General features: G+C 38.0%; 1 protein-coding gene across 12 annotated transcripts; it reads right to left on the bottom strand.

The window, feature by feature from the left end:
- Window positions 1–10,664: 10,664 nt before the first annotated feature.
- LOC144365482 (uncharacterized) lies at window positions 10,665–16,575 on the bottom strand. Of its 12 annotated transcripts, XM_078017086.1 has the most exons (5): window positions 16,401–16,575; window positions 16,000–16,183; window positions 15,526–15,845; window positions 13,736–13,899; window positions 10,665–13,624 (listed from the first exon to the last, which is right to left on the bottom strand). In XM_078017086.1, the coding sequence occupies exons 1-3, from the start codon at window positions 16,402–16,404 to the stop codon at window positions 15,557–15,559; spliced, it is 477 nt and encodes a 158-aa protein (XP_077873212.1). In that variant the 5' UTR covers window positions 16,405–16,575; the 3' UTR covers window positions 10,665–13,624; window positions 13,736–13,899; window positions 15,526–15,556. The 12 variants fall into 12 exon arrangements, 7 of the variants coding, with proteins under 7 accessions (XP_077873212.1, XP_077873211.1, XP_077873213.1 ...); XM_078017085.1 differs by having other exon boundaries at window positions 10,665–13,899; XM_078017087.1 differs by lacking the exon at window positions 13,736–13,899.
- Between the last annotated feature and the right edge of the window lie 562 nt (window positions 16,576–17,137).

Below are 17,137 nucleotides of genomic sequence, written 5' to 3'. Positions count from 1 at the left end.
AAATAAGAGGTTCTATTATCTCCATTTAATAGAGATGCAATCATGAAGCAGAAATGTCAAGTAAGTAGCTCAAACTCATGCAGTTCATTAAATGCTGGAACTGGGAAGGAAGCCCAAGTTTTCCAGTCCAAACAAAATCTTCCTGTCCATGTTTTGCACAGAGGAAGAGTGTGTGCGTGTGTGTGTGTGTGTTGTGCACACATACATGTGTGTTTGTGTTGGCTCTGAGTGGTGGGGCGAGGACTCCCTTAGCAAGTACTCAGTGAGCTTTCCTTGGAAATTAAATGGATATTTTGGATGTGGGGAAGGCAGCTCACACACAGGTGTTTTGTAATAGTCATTGGAAGAAATATCTCATAAAATTTTTGTATCCCAAAGTATTTGATTTCACATAAAATATAACTAATAATAGATATTTATTTGGCTTCAGATTTAATCACAAAGAGAGACTGAGAATTATTCACATCCATTTTTTTTTGCCAGTCTTTAATGGAATTCAGTGAGTGCTCACTGTGTGCCTAGGATGTGCATAAAATTATGCTTGGTCTCAATATGCATAAGTGACAGAACCCATCTTATTAGCCCTGAATCCCATGGTTCTTGGAATAAAGTTAACAATGCAATCTGGAAAGTAAAGCATTGAGGAAATGAAATTTGATTGGGGTATTGACAGAATGACAAGCTACAGATAGAGAGGAGAGAAGAAAGCATTTCAGGCAAATAGAGGAGGGGAAAACAAACAAAAATCCAAAGTCAAGGTCAGTGGGGCATGCTTTAAAGAGGCTGGTTAGAAATTGCTTGGAAAGAATAGCTATGTCTTATAATTTATATTAAAAAATGAAACAACTCCAGACATATTAGTAACCATTATAATTCTCTGAATGTGACTTGGTGCTGGTGAATCTAGGAGATGCAATTTTTTTATTTGCTGTGTATGAAAAAAGCACTACTCTGAAGCAAAGGCTAGTGAGTCATGGGTCAGGCTGTGAGCTGATTTCAAACATGATTAACCATGGGTTGTCAGTCATATGCCAGCATGTGACTATGGGAGGACAGTGGTTGAGGTGTTCCTCAATGACATTAATGAAGAGTCCAAACACTCACTTCCCGAATGACATTAAATGAAGAATCTAAGCATTCACTTCCTGTATACTTACACATCTACTATTCATTCCACTTTACTTTCTTATAACCCCAAACTGATCCTGAAAAGAACATAGGTAATCTGTGCCTATAGCTGAAGAGTGTTCTTATAGTAGTCATTAGTATTCCTTTGGGAGAAATATTCAGAGAAGCTTCTAAAGTATAATTAACTACAAGGGAACTCAATTCTATTTTTAAGATGTTCTTATGGAGATTACTTTCCTTATTGAACACAGAATTCAGCCCCTGATTAGAACTAAGGGTGACCATGTCCTTGAGTCCCTAGGATAACTTATTTATTCCTGAAATCCACACCTGAAATTCTGATTCAGAAGTTTTAGAGTGCAGCCCAGAAACGTTGTTCCCTTTTGTAAAGGAATCTCAAATTATATTATGCTGAGATTTTTAAAACACCCTTTCAAAAATACTATTCTAGGTTTTCTAAGGTAAACCCCTGAATTATGTTAAAGAAAGACGTTGTGAAGTGTTCAAACTCTTAGTTCTCTGATAGTTATTCTCACAAATTAATTTTCTTTCCTTTTCAAAAATATTTTTATTTAAAAAAATTAAATAGATGGACAGCATGCATTTATTTAATTTATTTTTTATGTGGTGCTGAGGATTGAACCCAGTGCCTCTCACATGCTAGGCAAGTGCTCTGCCACTGAGCTGCAGCCCCAGCCCTTCTTTCTTTTTTTTTTAAACTTAAAAATGCTTGCACGAAAAATACCTCTGTAGCGTTTTCAAAACAGTAATTGGAAACTTCGGTGATTCTGATATTCAATGTTTATTATTTTGGCATTTATAAATTATTATTCCTGTGGTTTAATACCAGAAGAAAAACCTGTCTTTTCACATGAACTTGTATTTTCTTATCAGAACAAAATAAAGAAAATTGTACCTTGATTTTTCTTTTGTTTTGGCTATTCAGAAGCTCAGTTATTAAGTAAAATCTCATCCAAGACTTCTGTTTTAATAATTTTATTTTACATTTTTCAAACTATGAGTTTTCTCTTTGAAACAGGTTGGACATAAATATATATAATGATTTAAAAATAAAAAGAACTAAGGATCAGATCAGACCTTACCTCACAAACACAAAGCCAATATACAAAGACAGTTATGAAGATGTCCTTGATTGTCTCCTGGCAGGAGGAGGGCCGTATGTAGCTGGGATACATACCTGTGAGAAGCTCCAAGTTGGTGTGTTAGAAGAAAGCATAGCAAGAGGTGAGCTCAGTTTGACTTTGCCACTAGCCTGTCCCTAGGCTCCTTACCACTTCTCTGAGCCATCTCTTCTCATTCTTCATGATGGGAGAATGATAATGCACAGCCCAATTTTGAGGTTTATAAGTTCCATGTGTGAGAAAGTGCTGCAAACTGTTTAAGTGCTGAACAACTGAAGTTTAATGTTATTGTGACTACAAGAGACTCAAATAAACTATTTGGATCAGCACTGAAGGCAACCCTTGCAATTATAGAATTGCTAGCATCTTTAGTTTCTGTGTTATGTGCAAACTGCTGAAGCCTGAATATCAAAAACAGCAGGGTTGAAAACTTAATGGATTTGATTACATTATAGAGTTTTAAATTTTTACTTGTTTGAAGATACTGTTCATTGATTATTATATCTTATCATATTAATTGATTTGGGAAACATATTTTAGTTATTAGTGTGAGTTGTTTTCAGTCTGAGAGTTAATATCATGTTCATACCTACATTGTTTACACCCAGGATGACACAAAGATAAAGTGTCATACAAGCACCAATGTGAGTTGTCAGGCAGAAATGTAAGAATAAATATTTGTCAGTCAGGCGGAAGCTAGTTTCCTCGTTATTGAATTAATTACCATATATCATTGAGTTAAACATGTAAATGGATTTGAATCACATTCTCTAGCATTCTCGTCTCTTAATGGAAGTAGGAAAATGAATAGCAATAAAGATTATTAAAAAATAATAAAATATCCTTTGGGTGTGGGTTGTTATTTTGCTGCTGTTGTGTATGAGTATAATAATGAACTCACATACGGTAATCCTTAAATGACTTCAATTTCATTCTGAAGAATCCATAGCTACTTCCAAGTTCAGATATAACATATTGCTTTAACTAACTCTGACCAATTACTGAGAATTTTAAATAAAATAAAATAAAGCTGTTTCAATAAGAAATCACTGGATAGTCCTCCTCTAAAATAAAGACCAATACAACCTTTTCCTGAAACTAGAAGCACATTGTAAAAGTTTGCTATACAGCGCTATTTTATTATGCATAAAATTATAGAGCATTTATGTCATGCTTTATAATGAATTGTAAATCAAATGCTAAAGAAGGATATATATCATTCCAAGATCCAATTAATCTTAAATCTGCTGATTATAGTCTGATTTATTAAGAACAGATTCCCACTGCATTAAATAAATGCATTGTTAAAGAAGGCCTCCCCAGATAGATCAAAAATCATTTATTAAATTTTGTGCATATCTATCTAAATGGAGGTTAATGCACTTGGAGCCAGTGTTGGATTTCCTAATTCTTTCTCAGTCTTTTGTGGGTGATATGCCTCTTTGTGTCTCATCTAAACGTACTTCATTTTTATCTTATTATTCCTCAGTGCAGCTTGAATGCTGTCATTGTTGCTCTTTCCTGAGGTATTGGCCTAGCAGCATCCTATACCCAATTTACATCTCAGGATGATTGGTCAAGGACAGTAAAGAAGGTCAGTGTTTGTTTGTGGCCCTGCTGATTCAGAAGTACCATGAGATATATGCTACAATTTAGGGCTATTATTTATTTCTCTATTCACTATATATGCATATTATATATTTAGCATATATTTCCAATTTCAGAGATGTCTAAATTTTTAGGAGCATCTTATTCTTTTCCTCGCTGACGTACATTGGTAGTTCTCAAATTAGCACATGAAGAATACAGAATCGTACTGCAGAATGGCAAGAATCTGCATCCTTTTCTGAGTTTTTTTTCCTATTCCCTTCCATCCCAAGTCACAGAGATGGAAAACTGAATCAGCTTTGGAAATTCTCAGCATTTTTAATTGGAGGCTTCCTGACTATGCTATCTTTGACCCTATATTCTCTTATTTGAGAGAGATTTTTCTGCTGCCAGCCGAGGCTCCCTTCAGAAAGCACCAAATAAGGTAAAGGTTTTTGTAAACTGGTAACATATTTGGGGAGTGATTGCAGGGAATTGGAGTGGAGTTCAGGTGACTAGGGAGAATTCAGGGACATGTTCATGAGTTGGTCTTGTTGTGGACTGGATCCTGTTGGAACTCAGCAAGGATCTAGGCAGTGTATCTCAGTATTATCCAACCCAAAAGTGAGGCTGCAGTGCATGTATACTGGGTGTGTTCATGTAGACATCACGAGGAGACTTTTGTTCACAAAATACCCATGAATACTGTGAAGGAAACTGATGATCCCCAGAATCCAGTCTTATCCCCAATTTCCTACAGGTGAAGTGAAAATGGAGAGCTTTCCTCAGCCTTTAACTATAAATATCCTAGATGATGTTTTATTTCTATCATTACCAATATGACTATTACTAGAAATAAATGAATTCTGAGCCAACTGCAGTGATGCACACCTTTAAGCCCAGCAAGTCTGAGGCAGGAAGATCATAGCTGAGGCAACTTAGCAAGACCCTGTCTCAAAAGAAAAATAAAAAAGGGCTGGGTGGGTGGGTGTGTAACTTAGTGTAAAGTGCCCGAGCACAAACATAAAACAAATAAATAAATAAAAAGAAGAAAAAGAAAGAATTAACTGAATTCTGGAATATAACTTGGATCTCTAATTCCATCCCCTTTTATTTTTTTGAATAAGAATACAGGCTTAGAAAGGTCACTTGAACTTCAAAATCACAGCCATTCAGAGAAAGGACCCATTTTTAGTCTAAGAGATTTCATGACTCGTTGTTTAAATCCCATCTACCACACTTGCCTCAAAAAAAAAAAAATGTGGAGTCAGGTTCTATTTTAGTCACGTTAAATTCCAAAATTCCAGGATCCTTAGAGATGATGTACATAGCCTCTACATAACAAGTGACAGTGTTTTTAAGAAGTCTTATTTTGGTAAGCATCACTATTCACCAGTGTCTATTATTGTCAACTTCCAGTTATATGTAAGATTCTAATTTTTGCTAGGTTATGAAACTAATTGTAACCAATAAATGTGACCGGAAGTGATGTCTGTAACTTCTGGATCAAAACATTTGCCTGTACTTTCGGGTCAGGGCACTTTACCTTCTCATTTCTTAATGTATTGTTGGAGATGATGTGTTTGAAATCATGGCATCTTTAGATAGAAAAGCCTCATTCAGCTGGCCTTCTGGAAACATCAACAGGAACCCCCTTCCAACCTAAACTGGGCACGTGGTATGAACAAAATACCAATCTTTGTTGTTTGAAACTAATGGGAATTGCTCATGATTGTAATGTAACTTAGCCCATCTTAACTAGTACATTTGGGGCAAGATAATTATTCTATGCTTCTTGAATTAGTCATCTCTTGTATTGATTGCTGATGCCATTCCTATAAAATCTGGGGGTTTATTTATTGTGATGATAGATAAATCTCTATTAAATTTCTTAGCAAATCACTGACTTTAACAATGATTCACCTCCCCATGGCAGCTATGAGAGTACACTTCGTAGATCTCAGTCTACAAAGAATATAATCAACCGAGAGACCCAGCTCCTGTGCTCTAAAATCCATCATTATGTTTGTTTGGAGCCCACGGGCTACCCCTAACCTAGGACCAAATTCTTGAAAGATCTGGGATTCCTCTCACAGCCAATTTTGGCTCAAGGACTTCCTGAGAATCTTGCCACACCTTCCTTGGATTTTATATTAGTCTCAGTCCCTTGCACAGTTGCTTTCCTACTTCTCTTGTATTAGAGATCATATTCACTTTGCAATCTGATACTTTTCTCTGTTTGCTCCAATCCCTCCCTATTTTCTCTCACAGGAATTTTCCCTAGTAAAATAAAGGCACATTTAGCTAAAATCTGTCATTTGCTTTTTGGAGAAAAACTCTGCATTTCCTAACTAAGACATACCAATTCTTTCTGGATTGCTTATGCAGTGAATAGGTTTATTATTCTTGAATTATTTATTTTCTTTATAGCCCAAAAGTTTACAGCTAAGAAGATGCTTGGAGAGCTGACCTGGAGTTTCTCAAGGTGTAGACCAATTGTATCAGCATCAGCTATGGTACTTGTTAAAATATGTCCCAGACCTGCTCACTGAAGTTTCAAAGACAGGGCCAAAAAACACAGGTGCATAAATTAGCTCTCCAAGTAATTCTTATTGCATATTTCAAAGTGTTACTAATTAATGTCACATAGAACTAAAATCCAGTGAAATAAAGAAAGCAATACAAATTATTTGAACAATTAAAGTAAGAATTTGGTCTAAAATACAGGTCTTCAGATTCCAATGTCTGCACATTAACTACTTAGTGTACCATATTATACCAACTGTGTTCTAAAACTGGAAACATCTTTATCCTGATAGCTTTAGTTGATTTGAAGTAGCCAGAATTTATAGGAAAGATTTCTGACCCGTTTGGCACACATGGAATCTATCATTGTCTTGGAAAATTTAACAAAGACCTTTAGTCATTTTTAAATATTTGGTCAAGATGGTGGCCAACTTTTGACGAATAAACTAGAGAGACATGGGCACTTTTCCTTTAACCACAAATATAAACACAGTTGATGATGTGGTTTAAAGAACTTGAAAACTACATCTATGTGAGTGTCTGGGGACAATTCTTAGAATAACTAGTTGATTTGATTTTTATTTTAAACATTTTATTTTGAAATAATGAAGTCATAAAAAAGTTGTTCTACTTAGAACCAGTTTAAAACTAAATTAGATTTGGTACACACTGCTAATCAATCCAGTAAAACCAATTGACAATTTGTTTGGTCTAAATTAGTTTCACTTATAGGCCTTGTAGAAAATAGGATGTAAATTGAAAGGAATTTTGACAATGGAAGAACTAGACCATTCAAATAAATGACAGAAAACTAACAGAAAAGTGAACAAACCTATAACTTATCAGAAACATATAAAAATGGAGAATGAGGATAAAATCAGGGTTTGGATGGATACTTACATGACAAAACTTACATGGAAGTCAAAAACTCTGACAAATTGAAAGCAAATGGGTATGATCAATAAACACAAAAGTCAAGCATGACTAATAAACCACAATTGAGACAGAAGTTAACATTTTGGAGTGGAGTCTAAGTTAAAATGAGCTAATATTTTCCCCAATTGAGTTTCAGATTTGAAAGGGTTAAAAAAAAAGATTTGAAGTGAATGCAAAAATAGTCATTGTTACTGAAATAGTAGGGAACTAGGATCTACAAAGAAAATATAAATGTACTGGTCTTGTTTTTCCTAAAAAAGCCAAATGCAAATCTGTTCTTGCTCTGGAAAAAAAAAAAACTCCAATTGTTGGAATGGAAACACTTAAAGATAAAAGGACTTAAATTTAGAAAGTAATTTAGTTAAGGGTAGCAGAAGGTGTAATACTGGACAAGACCATAAGTGCCATCACAATAGGGATCACATCTGTTCCATTCATCATTGAATATTCAACACGTGGAACAGGGCCTGGCACCTAGCAAGTACTCAAACTGTGAAGAAGAGAGCAAACAAACCTGTTTTTATCTTTGAAAAAGAAAGTTTAGGTGTCAACCATGACAAGAAGAGGTTAAGATAAAAGATAATTCAAGTTCTTCTATGGACATGATTCTGTGGTAAGAAACTTGGGCATTGCATCTAGGATTGATAGGTATGTTCAGTGTTATTAGCCTAGTCTCTTACTGTACTGGATACCATTCTTAATTAAGATAAGAGGAAGGAGAGAGAGGGATGGGGGGAAGATAATACAGGAAGATTTATTCACTCAAAGGACATTCATGGATTTAGAAAAATGTTAATTATTGCAGAAAGTTATTTGCAATAACAACAGCTGGAGTACAAAGAATAGTCTGTCATTTTTTACCAGCCATTTTTAAATTAATAATCCGCTTGTACCATGCAATTTCATCAAGCAGATTATCTGATAATAACTGCAGAAGAGATGGGTCCAAGCCACAGCTAAAGTTGATTTTAATTTTTTACAAAACCATGTTTTGCATGTTAACCACAATCCCTAATATGGACATTTCTTTTCGTACATAGTATTTATATACACACCATGAGCTTCCTTTCCTGATGCTTAGTGGACATTTATAAATATTTGTGTTTTCTGAATTGAAAAGTAAAACATCTCTATCTATCTATCTATCTGCATAGAATCAAACCCTTTTCTTTTAAATATATCCAATTTTAAAAGATCAGATAATGAAAAAAGCCTTATTAGAATTCTGGTAGCCAATCTATATTTATCTGACATTATCAGGACAATGAAAACAACTGCTATAACTTAGGTCTGAGAATTGAGAATGAAGTCATCAGACCCAGGATGTCCAGGGAGTGGAGGAGCTCTCTGATCTGGAAAATTGACACTCCATAGCTCTGGGAGAGTGAACACCTTTCTCCACTTAATGTTTTCAGAGTAGCCCACCCTTCCATTCAAAGCCCACCTTTGAACTGACCTGACCCAAGTTCTTGGGACTCTACTCCGCGTGGTAATATCGAGTATTGTGAACTTCTGAGAAGCATTGATTGAGTTCAGAGTAAGGATCCTGTCTTCCTAAATTTATCGTGAATACTACTTGGAACACTGCAATCAGTAAGGGACAATTTGCTAAACTAAGTTTATTTTTCACATATCACTGTTTTTCCTTTAACATTAAAAAAAATTGACAGGAGGAAAATATGTTACCCAAGAAGCACTACAGTTATATTAATTCTACCATTTATACTATGTATAAAATTATATTTTAAAAATAAACTTTCTTTCCCAAAATGAAACAATTGGGAAAGAAAGGTTATATTTCTACCCTTCAAATCCGTATGGTTAAGAGTTGAATACTAAATTAATACTTGGCTGATTTGATTTCCAATAATTTCCCTGTCTTTCTTTGAAGAAATACTCTTTTTATCAATATCTAGTAATTCCTAAGGTTTTCCTAAATGACTATAATATCTTCTGCTGAAATATTAAAAACAAATTTGAAATCAAGTCTCTTCTCTGTCCTTTTTATAAAAGAATCTCAGACTTAATTTATCCCCCTTTGCCCAAATTTTCCTTGATAATATCATCTGCTTATGACATCTAGGCTTTTAAACTTTTAAAAATTGTTCTTTAATATAAATATTTTCCCTGAAGTTGGCAACCACCAACCTTCTATTTTAAAGATAATCATTTCTAATTTCTTGACATCTCCATTTTATTCCTTTTAAAGCATTATATTTTCAATTCCTTCCCAGCCATATTTCTATATTATCCTAGTTATTTAGCAGCAGCTAATAAAAATTACAATGACAGGTGAGTCTGAATGCTAGATAAAAGATCCTGATTGTGCTAAAATCCCTGTTCTTTCTAAGCTGAAGTTCATGCTTAGGGATGAGTCTCAGTCTCTCTCTCTCTCTCTCTCTCTCTCTCTCTCTCTCTCTCTCTCTCTCTTTCTCTCTGTGTGTGTGTGTGTGTGTGTGTGTGTGTGACAAGAATTAAATTCTATGCTCATTTCATCTAAGAGAAAATACAATTATTGTGTCTAATACTAAATAAACACGTGTATAATTAGTTGCTGCATTATATTTTATTTCCTGTAAATATATTGTTTAGATGAATAGAAGTGAATGTTTCCATGAGTTCTAAATAACGAGAGGAAATCAGGAAGAGTGTTTAAGTTACAATATATTGCCCTTGTATAAATATAAAGGTTTAAAAAACTTGAATGGTAAATACTGGAATTTGCTTTACCCTTTGGACAACATCTATTGGACATTTGAGATGGATACTCATTTTCCTTCTTTTTGTATTTTAAAGAATAGAAAATGATTTTTAAATAGAAAAATTTATATGTATTATGCATTTTACTTACTTAGAAGTTGTTTTCAAATCTGCAATAACTATTTGAAATATAACGTATATAACATAAAATATATTATATAATATATAAATATAACTATGTTGTGGTATTTATTCTCTCTTGATAAAATATGAGTTTATTTAGAAAGAAATATCAGCTAAGTAAAATAAAATCTTTTGGTTTTTTAAAAGAATGCTTAGGATAAAACATAAAAGTTCTAAAATTTTTCTTTTTTCTTTTCTCTATTTATTATGCCATGAATTTGGAAATGTATTCTTTGGAGAAGTAGCTTTCAGAAGACAAATGTACCTATAGGTATATAGAATTTGACATTTTTGTTCAAATATTTAAATTGATTTGACTTGTTTTTTTCTATTCCAGCAAATTGTGAAATTATGTAATTTTTAAATGTTAGCTTATTATTCTCAAAAAACCTTATAGATTAATGTTATTATAAGAATTTTCATTTAAAAACTAGGATTAAAATAAGTGATAATAGACAGCTATTTCATTCTGTTATGAAATAGAACTTTATTTTAAAAGATTTTTAAACAACCACATAATTAATAGAAGCATTTTATTACATTAGTACTTATAAGTCAATAACAGTCTTCATGGCAAATATTTGTGTGTTTTGAAATAAGTTATTTTTAAATTCACAATTTTGAATTAACACATCTATACATTAATCAATATGTACCCTATAATACATAACATTTAAAAGGGTTTTAACTTTTTAAAGTCTCCATTTCATTTGAGAATGTATTATTCCATATTGAAAAACTTATTTTTAATGTAAATAACACTTCTTATGGGTTTGTACATGTTGTTACTATATATGTGTATCTGATTATTTCCACTTACAGTGGGTTTTTTCCCAAGAATTCTTTGCACATTGAGCTTGTATATAAATTCATTAGAAAAGTTTCAAGGGCAAAAACTTGTGTTTATATTATTGTGAAATAAAATTTTCAGCTTCTTTCTCAATCATAATTCACCTTCTTATCCCCAAATTTAAAGTCGGAAGAATCTGGGTTAGTCATCAAAATAAAGCAACAAAACAATTCTGTACATCAGGTTTTAATTTTTTAAAATCTTTAAAAAAAAATTAAGCAACTTGTGTTGTTGTCTTTAATTTTCCCCCTTTATTAGATCTTAGTTATCTACAGAAACTAGAAAGCATCGTCTCCAACTGTTTAACACAAAGCTTTTCCACTGAGATTTGCAATTTCACATTTCCATATAAAATTCAAGAAAGTGAAAAATGTAAACTATACAAATGACACTGAAAACTTCAAAACACTTACTTTTCATTACACTATAGAATATAAGGTAATCTCCCAAGGATTTCTCAAAGTCAAAATCATGTATCCCTTTCAGAAGTAGAATAGGAGGAGAGCTTTTAAATTTCACAGATTAAATGTTCCTAAGAGCTTAATGTTTCCTCTGCTTATTGAGACTTGGTACCATCTGGCTTTTGTAACTGATGTGCTGCCTCTTTGCGACAGCAGAGGGAGCTATGACACTGTTGACACTAGATAGCTCCCGGTGCATTGCGCTAGCATCTAGTTCCCAGGAAGGACACGTACTATTTCCCTGGAGGGTTGTCCTGGAGTATCTCAACGGGTCAAGCTGTTCCTAAATTATTCTGAGAAGCTTTAATTTCAGACCACTAGATGAAAGTTGTGATTGTCAAAGGACTCCCATGGCACGCCACGCTGAAGTTCTCCAATTGTGAAGACTGGGTTGTTTTATTCAAAAACTGCTGAGTATAGAATTTCGTAGCAGGAAAAATTATAATGGGCATTACACTGGATGGTTATTTTAAAGAGAAACTGAAAATAGTTTTTAAAAATTTAGAAATATTATGGATTAATAAACACTCTGGATTTAATTTGGCAACCAAATTACTAAATTGTGTGTTCGTTCTCTTAAGTGGCAACACCCGTTCACATCACATATTTCATTTCTATTTAGAAAGTAATTTAAAAACTGATTAAGTTTTCTGAAGCTTGATTTTAGGGCTGTCTTAAACAGGTAGGATTAGGCAAGGAGGATTAGGTGTATTCTTATTATGTAATATAAATTAAGACATATGAAGCAGGACTGCTTGGCAACCTTAGATCCTTGTTGCTTTGTGGAATACGCAAATAGGCATGAGGATATGGATGCAAGACATCAAGGTATATAGGAAGGAAATGGAGGCTTCTGTGATAACGTGTGATGCTTTAAACCCGCTTCAGTTTCCAATAAGTACTTTTAGTTGGCACAAGAGAAATATTCCCAAATTCTCCCCCTCTTTGTTTTGAGGGGCTTCTTTTTGCAACAAATTTCACCCACTCCCCTCCAAATTACATGAAATTGAACATATATTTAAGTACTGAATGGCTAGGAAAGACCTAGCTCACCTATTTCTAAAAGTGAAGCACAAACAAAATCAGCCCTGAGGGAGAGCATGAGGGATAGTCCTTGGAAGGTATTGTTCCTGGCCATTTTTATTTACTCAATAATTTGATATACCTCTAATGCTCAGGTGTAAAGAAAGGAAGATAATGCAAACATCTCTTTTAGGCCATTGTCAATGTATCCCATTTTTATATCTAGATCAAAATCAGTGTTGCTGCTTCTACTGCCACTCTGAATCATTTTAATCTCAATAATTTTAATAGGGTTTAGGATTGTGAAGTTAGAAACGGACACAAATAAACATGGAGTATTCTCTTTCGGGATCCCAAGCTGACTACAAAATGGCTGATTTCTTATTTCTCTTTTGCCTTGCCACTTTGATTCATTAGTTAGGCACTTAAATTTTTATTGTACATATTTAGTACCCTAGATATCTAAGTTAAGAAGATGAAATAGCTTGAGAAATTTAAAGATTTATTGACTATATCCATACCGACCCTCGACTCCTAAAGTAAATCTTCTTTGCATGGGATTTTGTAAACTACCCTGTCTCCTTCCGCGGGGGTTGCGAGGAAGAGGATGCTGTGGTTGCTTTTTCCGCAGTGCGGGTTTTAGGCCTCCTGGCCCTGCAGTGCCTCCCGCCGGCAGAGATGCGCAGAGCAGGTTCCTGAGCGCCCGAGAACTCAGCGGGGCTAGGGCCTTCTGGACCCATCTAAAGGTTGCCCTGCTGCGAGCCCTGCTGAGAGCCTGGACCTTGGTTCCAGGCTATATTGGCTCCTGTTGGGTCTCACCTAGTCAGTTCCCGTCCCATCCCTTTCTGCTAAGTCCAGACCCACATGGAGATTCCTTTTGGTGATCGTATCAGCACTAAAGATCCGCAGCTGATCATTTTATATTTCCGTATTTAAAGGAAGATGATTTAGGGAAGGTTAAAAAAAAAAACCTTCATTCTTTTTCAAACTCTTTCTTCTAGGTTTTGCCCTCTGCTTAGGTTCGGGTTTCAGCTTGAAATCAACTGACATCGTTCTCGAATATAAATATACTGTCTGTAGGTGCGTACCTACATGAAGACATAAAAGTCTTAATCAAGCTGGGGTGCATTGTTTCGGTAAAAATATTGTGTCGCTGTATGCGACCTTTCCCTCTGTAAAATTTTTATTTCGTGAATTACCTAATATCCGGTTATTCTTTGGGGTGAGGTGAGATGGTTCTACTGCTTTTCTGGTTTAATTACCAAGGGACGAGAGAACCCGGTCAGCACCACGGACAGCGCCAGGCGCAGAGGGCGCGGCCACTTGGAGCATCCTGTTAGCTCCTTTCCTTTGTTCGCAGCCCCTGCAGGCCAAGGCAGAACAAAGACATCTATCAAAGCTCGCTTTCTCAGTTTGGTTTTTCTTTGGCTCCAAGGCTGTGGTGTGGAACTACTATTTCAACACAGTCCACCTCACTGGCTTCCAAATAAATTAATTTACTGAGTCCTTCTAAAGTTTCTGACCTGGCCCTTTTCCCTTCTACTACTCCTTTGACTGGTTTGGCCTTTATGACTGTGCCCAAATCAAGAAATTACCTTGGCGTTTTAAAGCGAGGCAAGGCGCATTTGAGAAAGGGAGAAGTCAAGGGCGGATGGGGGGAGGGGTTTCGACCTACACTCAAGGGTTGAGCCATTTGAGGTTTCTTGCTGAAGATGGTTAGGGCGCCATTCAATGCTATACCTCTCTCTTCTATTTTGTTTCCCCAGTTTGGCCCAGGACTGCAGAACAATCACACCCCAGTTTTGAAAGAGCCAGTGCTTTCTAAATGCTTCAACTCTCTAGATCTTTGTAGAATCGGGAACTACTGCTCTCCTGACAGCTGTCAATGAAACCCCTAAAATCCCCCCCCCTGGGGATTTGCCTGCGGATTTCCTCAGCTCTTACTGGAAGGCATGACCCTTTCCCTTCCGAACACTAGTTTAGCTCTGTTATCAATGCGAGCGAGGGTCTTTCTGTGGCAAAGGATGAGTTCATTCTACCACCCTCCAAAAACCCCTTCAATTGCCTTTCCCCCTTTCTGACTCTGAGACGCTCTGGTGTCCTTCAAGTGCAGCCGTAGGCTCCGCTCTTGGCATTCACCGCGTGCCTTAATTGTATGACATTAAATCAAGGTCCGCTGTGAACACGGAGGGCAGAGTCTCTGATCTTGATCCGGAAACTAACTGACCCTCTGCGACTACCACACTTCTCTCCCTGCCCTTCCCCCTCCCCGGAGCTCTGAGACCCTACCCCCAGAGTCATAACTCACAAGCCCCTCTCCTGTCTCAGCTCGCCTCTTGCCACATCTGTCAGAGCCGCTGTTAATTAGTCTGTTCGGTAGAAGTGTAGACGATGCATGTCTGCGTATACATATGCATATATCTGCATGCCATTTACAGCACACCTAAAAACATACATTCACCTATAAATCTAGTTTTCAAATGATGGCGTGGATGGAAGTTAATTACCCCTCTGATACAGATCTAATTTCCTAATCCTGTTATTTTCTGAAGGCAATTAACCTAGATAGTTCGCTTTGAATCCTTCCTAAGACACTCGCAAGGAATGGCAGGTTTTAAAGCGTCGCGCCATTGCATGTTCTGCGGCAGAAACCTTTGTCAATCACTTCCTGCTGTCGGGGGGGAAAAAATCTAACATATAAAAGGAAAAACAAATGTGTGTGTGTGTATGTGTGTGAGATAAAAAACGCAAATACGCCTAGTCTCTGTGTCCTCTGATAACGTTACCGCGGTTTAGGTTGGGATATTTGGGGGAAAGATGAGAATCCAAGGGCAAGCTGGGTCATCTTTCTTTGTAATGCGGAAAAATTAACTCAACCGCACCTGCCTAGTCCCGGGAGAGCTGGGCGGCCCATCTGGTCTGGCTACGGTTTTGCTGCAGAGAGAAAAGGCTGCTCGCTAAGGCTTCCCCACCGCTGCGGAACGCGGACCTTGAGTCTGGGCCCGACAGGCTGTTTCGGTTCAAGGCAGCGCAGCAGATGCGCACTCCTCAGATTGCGGCAGGTCGGGAAGCTGGTAGTGCCTGGGCCGGGCGAAGGGAGGGCGAGCAGGAAAGAGGAAAGGGTGAGGGGAGTTGACCTCTACAGGAGGAACGCTCCGCACAGCAGGCTGGAGGCAGCAGGCAAGGCAGTTCTTTTCACCGAGTCCCCTAAGGCGCGGTGGGCCCGAGGGAAAGGCCAGCTCTGGATGCTTCCGAGGAACCGAGAGAGCGCTGTGAGCCAGTCTTGTGCAGAGACTCCAGAACGCGCCCCTGCAAAACAGAATCAAAGCATAGAATTAGAAAGGGAGGCGGGAGAGAGGAGAGGGAGGCTGGCGAGAAGGGACCCGAGACGGGAGGGAGCACGAAAGGGAGACAAGGTGAAGGAAGGACAGGACCAAGGTAGGCTGGTAAGGCTGGTCACGACCTCTGTCCCCAGGCTTCAGCCAGGTGTAGAGAGGACCCCGCAGCGCGCGGAGCCCCGGGGCCCGCAGCCCTGGGGGTGGCGTAGTAGCTGTGACCACAGGTCCAGGCTGCGGAAGCTGCGAGGAGGGGGGCCATGCGCCGCGGAATCCGCTGCCTCCAGAGAAGTGATTTCGGAAGCTGGAACCCTGAAAACGAGTCCTCGGATGGTCCTCCAGTGCAGTCTCAGCCATTCGCGCATACCGCGCCCCCTTTCCCTAGTCTCACCCCCCTCCCTCGGACCACCAGCCGGACCCGCACTCTCCAATCCCCACCCCTTCTTGGCTTAGGACCCTGCAAACTGCAAGTCTGGCGAGTCCCAGCAAGAAAATCGAAACGATCGATGAGAGAAAGAATTACATATACCCATAGCCCTAGAAATCCGAAGGAGAAAGACCTGCTAGCCCTGCTCAAACCTGCAGAGGACCCAAGCGTTTTCAGTCGCTGCTCAGCGCGTTCGCGGAGGAAAGAAGAAGCTGAGAGGCTTCCGTGGTATAAGGTGCTTTAGGGTGGGAGGTGGGGGTTGGGAGGGGGTGGGTCGGAGCGGTCCGGTCTTTCCCCCTCGCTTGCTGATCCAGAATTAGGGATTAATGGCTCGCTCCAGCCAAACAAATAAGGCATCTGCCTTCAGCACAAGAGGATTACACGGGCTGCTGACGTCACCAGTCAGACAGATGTTGGCTCCCAAAGTCCTGAGCAGCTCGCTGTGTCCTTGAAACCAAAGAGCCGCAGAAGGCGCGCAGCCCTCAAGAGCTGCGCCTGGGTACAGCAAAGGGCGAGCGCCCTGCCCTTGTACACCCTATCCTTGGCGCCAACACAGTGGCCCAAATATAACCCCTAAATCTAGTGCCCTCAGTCTCTTAAGCTCTTCCTTCACAGCTCTCCTTGTCATTGCCCAAGCTCGCTCAAAGGAAGCCAAAGTCACCATTCTCAGTAGACTCCTTAAAATTGAGACAGTCGACCACCCTCTCGACACATCATCTAGAACTCACGATATAAGCTCCTGGGTTTTCATTCTCTCACTCTAAGTAATAGTAAAATAAGCACCTTAGGCCGGACGGAGCCCTTGCTCCAGATGAGCCCCCCCCCCTTTTAATTATGTG

The sequence above is a fragment of the Ictidomys tridecemlineatus genome, chromosome 7 (genome assembly GCF_052094955.1).
Source record: "Ictidomys tridecemlineatus isolate mIctTri1 chromosome 7, mIctTri1.hap1, whole genome shotgun sequence".
Classification (NCBI taxonomy): domain Eukaryota; kingdom Metazoa; phylum Chordata; class Mammalia; order Rodentia; family Sciuridae; genus Ictidomys; species Ictidomys tridecemlineatus.
This window is presented reverse-complemented; position numbering and strand designations above follow the sequence as displayed.